The sequence below is a fragment of the Neodiprion fabricii genome, chromosome 5, assembly GCF_021155785.1.
Source record: "Neodiprion fabricii isolate iyNeoFabr1 chromosome 5, iyNeoFabr1.1, whole genome shotgun sequence".
NCBI classification, from domain to species: domain Eukaryota; kingdom Metazoa; phylum Arthropoda; class Insecta; order Hymenoptera; family Diprionidae; genus Neodiprion; species Neodiprion fabricii.
In genome coordinates this window covers 25,586,260-25,592,314 of record NC_060243.1, presented here as the reverse complement: position 1 = coordinate 25,592,314, position 6,055 = coordinate 25,586,260, and the positions used below count along the sequence as shown (strand labels likewise).

The 6,055-nt window shown below is 36.3% G+C and overlaps 2 protein-coding genes across 2 annotated transcripts; both read right to left on the bottom strand.

Moving 5' to 3' along the window:
* Positions 1-597: 597 nt before the first annotated feature.
* LOC124181908 (protein dimmed-like) lies at positions 598-2,454 on the bottom strand. The gene is made up of 3 exons (XM_046568614.1): positions 2,050-2,454; positions 1,418-1,656; positions 598-1,352 (listed from the first exon to the last, which is right to left on the bottom strand). The coding sequence occupies exons 2-3, from the start codon at positions 1,640-1,642 to the stop codon at positions 1,035-1,037; spliced, it is 543 nt and encodes a 180-aa protein (XP_046424570.1). The 5' UTR covers positions 1,643-1,656; positions 2,050-2,454; the 3' UTR covers positions 598-1,034.
* A 940-nt stretch (positions 2,455-3,394) lies between these two features.
* Positions 3,395-5,983, bottom strand: LOC124184036 (2-(3-amino-3-carboxypropyl)histidine synthase subunit 1). Its single transcript, XM_046573363.1, has 4 exons — positions 5,297-5,983; positions 4,705-5,012; positions 4,244-4,627; positions 3,395-4,084 (listed from the first exon to the last, which is right to left on the bottom strand). The coding sequence occupies exons 1-4, from the start codon at positions 5,610-5,612 to the stop codon at positions 3,854-3,856; spliced, it is 1,239 nt and encodes a 412-aa protein (XP_046429319.1). The 5' UTR covers positions 5,613-5,983; the 3' UTR covers positions 3,395-3,853.
* Positions 5,984-6,055: the final 72 nt, after the last annotated feature.

The following is a 6,055-nucleotide window of genomic DNA, read 5'->3' as shown; positions in this document are numbered from 1 at the left end:
ATATTTGCACATGCTTAACCTATGAAAATTTACCGAATTGAATGTAAGAGAGACAGAGGGCACTATGATTAAATTGTTGCTGAAATTTATGAACGGAATTTTGACACTTTTAGCATGCGATAAATCATGTATTTATTATCACGATCGAATTGACACATAACGCCAATTAATCAGAATATAATCTCTCTCAATTGAAGCTTTAATAATATAATTAATAGAATATTTTCTTTAAACCTTTGGGTATCGACAGATATAGACACAGTGTTTACATGTGAATGTATGTAAATTATTTTAGAATATAATTTAATATACTTGATATCAGGAAGCATATGTGGAAGGTTGATTGTATTTGAATTAGAATTAGATTACTTTCTTCACACTTTTCTAACTGGCTTAAAATAGCTATAATTTGTCTAAAAATATTGTTTTACGTATTTGCATATGAGAATTTGTATCTTTTTTTTCCTCTTAGTATCTTCGTTTTTAATCGCTTACAATAATACTGTTATAGGATATTTTTTTTCATATAATTTTTGGCACTGATTTTATACACTAAGCTACGGTATCATTATCTTTCAACATTTCTTATTTTTTTTGTGATACGCCTTGCACTCCTAAAATATACATATGAGTAGTGCAAAATGCTCTCACTGATTAGCTACAAATCAAACTATTATCACACTCAGATGAAAATCACGTAACAAAATATGAAAAACACGGATTGTGCAAGTAATTTATAACTCAACCTGCCATCCTTTCAACACCTTTAAACAATATATACTTGGTACAAACGAGGCATAGTGTGTGTATATATATATATATTTACTAATGGAACTACTCGAGTGCATTTTGCTAAAATATGTACGAATAATAATATAGTTTTCTTCTTCTCTTTATAGCCTAGGACTAGAATTACATCCCAAAATTGTGAGACATCTGAATTATTAATAATACCTTAAATTTGTCATTATCATCTCATATTTGATTAAAGTTGAAAATATTCGAGCAGTCAGTATTGTTCGTTGATCTTTCTCTCAAAACGTGTGACAACCGTCCGAGTTTGCTTCCCATGGTAGTTTATCGTCATTGCTTTCGTAAAAACTCTGCATATCAGGGCTTGAAGATCTCGAAGAGCTTGGCGTGTTGATGTTTATGCGAACCGTTGTTCTCGTTTGGTTCGACACTCCTTCCTGAGGACCCTCTGGTGTTTCTTGATCTGCTGATTGCTCGTCGTTTCTCATAGCGCAAATTACATCAGTCAGAGCCACTATGTAGTTTTTGGCCAAAGTAAGTGTCTCTATCTTGGATAAACGTCTTTCTTTACTGACATGTGGTATCACCTCTCTCAAAGACTGAAACATAATCGAATATACGTTTTTTCTTTCAATTCACAATCAAGCAAGGAGAGAAATCTCACCTGAAACGCGTCATTCAAACTGTGCATCCTCATTCTTTCTCTTTCATTACTCTCCAATCTTCTAAGTGTTTTTTCTCTTGGTGTTGTCGTTCGGGAAGCCCTTGATGATTTGAAATTTAGCCTTTCTGTTCTCCTTGTCGTTCTTCGTATCATTTTACCCCCGTTTGTCTTAGTTGAGGACCAATCTTCTCCCAAACTATCTTCATTTTTAAGTCCAGACTTCATTTCGTCTAGAACCACTGAATACAAAAATTTTTTCTCTTTTCCAATTGTTCACTCTTCCACTTTTATACTTCAACTTTCTTCTATCCATCCATCTTATGAATAATAAATATAACGAAATAATGTAATCCAAGTTGTCAGAAATTTGGAGACAATTTCAATCAAAGTTAACGATTTGAAGTGATCTTAAATTGTACAATATTTACATACGTTAATTTGAAATTCGATATTAAAGTTATTAACTTCACATATTATCATGCAATCTAAACGGAATGTTTAAAGAAAAAACCGTGCGTTAGTAAAAAAAAAAAAAAAACTGACAATTTCATAAATGAAAATTGTATAAGACATATTCTTAAAAAAGTAATAACACCGATATCATTTAAATAACTATACGTAATTATGTTCACCTGCGTGTAAAATTAGCGGCAAGACGCGGGTGATTTTTGTTCCAGTTTTAACGATAATTGTCTACACGTTTTTTCTATCTACAACGGAACAGCGAAATAACCAGAAATAATTTTTGAACCAGAAAGTCCCGGAAGAAACTTGTTGAGCACCGTCGAGACGACGACTGATGTCGCGACGTCGGGGTGCGGCCGGCGCCGTCTTTCACCCCCGCGAACTATATTCTCGAGGGTCGTATATAGCGCACCTACACTGCCATATCCCTCGTGGCACGTAAGGGGTGTTTTAAAAAAGCTGCGTCCTTACGACGATTCGAAATTTGAAAAGCGTCCGCACGATATCGGACGAACAGCGAAAGTTAAGAAGATGCTATAATCAGACGTATTTACCGACCAAGTAAAATGTCACTTACTTTGATCAAATATTTTTATCAAAGCCTACGTTTCACTAACGTGAAGATACCGTTAATGAAAATACCGTTGATGAAAAATTACATGCATCGCCAAACGGAATTCAAAAAACTTTTGCTTCATGCGAGAATAAAATGTATTATTGCAGCAAATGGTAGTTCAATTAACGGAGTACATTTTTTGACATTGTTGTTACGCAAAACAAAACTTTTTCTCGATGTCTGTATTCGGTATTGTATATAGAATTGCGCTGACGGCGGCATTTTTAAACTAGTGTCGCGGAAACTTTGATAATAGTCAAAATAAATAAGTGACATTTACTGGGTCAGTAAATACTAACTATAACATCCTTTTCAAAAATATTTCGAAAAATAAGGTCAAATCCCTACAAACCATGTTTCTCGAGTCAACGAGCCTTGTGGTAATAATTGTGTCAACACAAATCGATTCGTTATCGTCATTCTGCGCGAATTACATTCCTGCAACGCACACCCGATATGTGGGAAAATACAGGGGTTGGTTTGTTGAGCGTTTACGTGCCTACAGGTGGGCGTATGACGTCAGTCGCCCACGCGGCTCCTTTATCTGTACCCATTATCGCGACAACATCCCGGCCTCATGTTGCGGGGATGCGACGCGACGCGTCGAAGATTCGCGCGGCTGCGCATATCGGGCGGCGCAAACGCGCCGCTATTTAGGTGAGGCCGGGGCTGATTCCCAGTCAAAATGAATTTTTTCCACCACACCTGTTGCCTGATATTGTTATTCAAATAGAAATCGATTACAGAGATGGGGGACAAAAACGCCCACGTGATGAACAAAGTCCAGCTAAGCTTAGCTTTGGCTTTGAATCACTTCCGCATTTTGGATAATGAAGCAATGGATCACAGAGCTTCGCAGCTTACACCAGAGTTCAACAATTACAGACTTGATTTAGTTTGTTTTAAGATCATGTTTATTACTCTCAATAACAACATCCCGCAATTACTGATGTTACATCGCAAATTCAAGACTGTATTTGTTCAGGAGACGGTACTGGCAAATAATGTACGCGTACCAACAACAAATTACACGCGGAATGTCAAGTGAATCTTCAATTTCAAACTATTTTTCATTTCAAATAGTGAAAATCCTATTTCCTCTTATCTTCTGGATAACGACGTAGATTAGGCAAAGTTAAGCATACAACTTTGAGACTAGTGAACGGAAAAAGTTCAAACGATAATCTGAAGGGTATACCGTTTACCTGCATTTCACGGTCGATATTCCCAGTAATTACAAAATATTTCTGATTCTTGCATTCACTAGATACATCATTAAAACTAAGTATTAACATTTCAATACAAATATCAAATAGGATAGAAAAGACATTTATTTTTCATATATTGAATATTGGCTATTTGACTTCCTTGCACTTTCCACAGCATGCATCGGTCTGTTTTTCTAAATCTGCAGGTTTATGGTTTGGTGTCCACGGGCCTAAACTTGCAGAGGCATAAAAGTCCATAGGGTATGGTCTGTCATTGTCCAACTCTGCTAGCTTCAAAGAAACTGAGCCCTCGTAGGGCGTCAGTAAAGGCTTTTCAAATGCTGTACCCCAATCTATGCTCAGCCTTGGACATGCGACCTATGAAACAAAGTGTGTGATATAAAGAAAACCGATGTTAAACTCGCAAAACTTGAACAGCCTCGAACGTTACACAAAAGAAAGGTAATCTCAAGTTATATATATCTGAGGAAAAAAGACAGACAATGTATAATTTCCATAGCAAGCTAAGTATCGTACCTGTATAAATGCATCAATATCGTCAAATAACTTTAGCTTATCAGGAAATATTTCTGAAAGAAGAATAATAACGGCTTCTTTCTTCAATACTTTGATCCGTTTCTCAATAGTCTTCAATACATCGGGATTTCCCTGTCGACCCAGGGTGCCTAGTATAAGTCCAAATTTCTCCGCACTTTTAGAAGTTTCAATCGCGGTTCGTCTATTACTTCGCATTCTTTCATGGTCATAGAATTCCTCAGTTAAACTCTTGTCATAAGGATCGTAACGATAGGCCCGCAATTTGGGGTTCGCAATCATTGCTGCCTCCAAATGAAAACGACCGTCTCCCAAGTATATGACCGCATCTGCGCAGCGAATCTGAGGCGCCGTACACCCGAGCACCTGATTAAGAAATGAAAGAAATTAATGAACACATTCATTAATATATTATGGTTAGTCAATCATTTTAAGACGTTTACTTCGCCAGGGCTAAGAGGTCTGCTTTGTGGTACGGTAACTTCATATCCAGCTTTTCTCATCTCGATAGCGACAGCCTGGAGCGTTGAGGCAAATTGAATAGTGCTGACTAATGCTATTTTCGTTGTTACCGACAAGTTTGCCTGCAAAGACTCTATGCAATGCATTGCATCGATTTTTATATCAACAAATATATACAGGACTTTGATTCCCACTGTTTTGTCAACTGGTATTAGGCAGGAATGACCATAATGGACAAGCAGATCGACCCCGAGAGCCTTTGCCGTATAATCGTCAATGCAGCAAGCACCTGGAAGAAACATTCATCGTCAGACGTCATTGTTGTCCTATTTGGTAAAAGAGTTTAAATTTACTAAATCTGAATATTTGAGATTATAGCTTCAATCAAGCATAGATTTTGTCAATGTATTATTCATCATATTTAATTTTAACATATTTGGAAATTCAATGGCCTAGAGACGATATACCATAAAATTTGAAGTTTCGGAATAAAAAACAAACTTGAAGTGAGATTATAATGCAAACTAAAACTGAAAAAACACAAATCTAAAACAATTTTGATTGTAATCGTACCATAAGTAACGTCTCCCATAATGACAGTTTCAGCGCAAGTGAATTCTTCTATAATGTCAGAAATGGTGGTCGCAAAAATAAGGAGACCTTCAGGCATTTGAAGAGCTACTCTTTGTGACTTGAGTTCTTTTATTCTCCATATTGTTTTGTGAATTTCAAAGTTATAATTTGTCGGCAAAACTGCAATGGCCGCATTTAGCAATGGGTCGTTTAGCTGCTCAGGGGGTATTTTATTTACCCTCACCGGGGCCTTATAAACCCTTCTTACTGGCTTTGCCTTCACCACAACAACTGTGGATTCACCTTGCTCACTCATTGTTATAATTCACGATATCAATCTGTAGATGTGCACTTTTGAACTGTTTTGTAATAAAAGTGAAGTTTGGCTACTTTAAATATTTTCTTATCAATTGTTCATCTACTTTTGTTACCGATACTAGATGAAAGTTATCAATTTACTTTATCTTTTCATTTTTTACTATCCAAAATGTGCGTATAAATGTATCCGCTACGTTTTTCCTACTTTTTTCCATACATTACGAGAATATTGGGACATCATTTTTTACACTTTAAACTAATTCGGTAAATCCACGTTAAGAGGTAACTTTGCTTTTTTGACGTTTCATTCGCTGTTAGATTAGGTTAGATGAAAATTGAAAGGTTAGGAAGCTTCATCTTGAAAAAAACAGATAGAAGAAGGTCACCTTGATTCCAAAACTGGACCACAAAATGTGGTCAAGTCGGTTTCTACCTTAACCG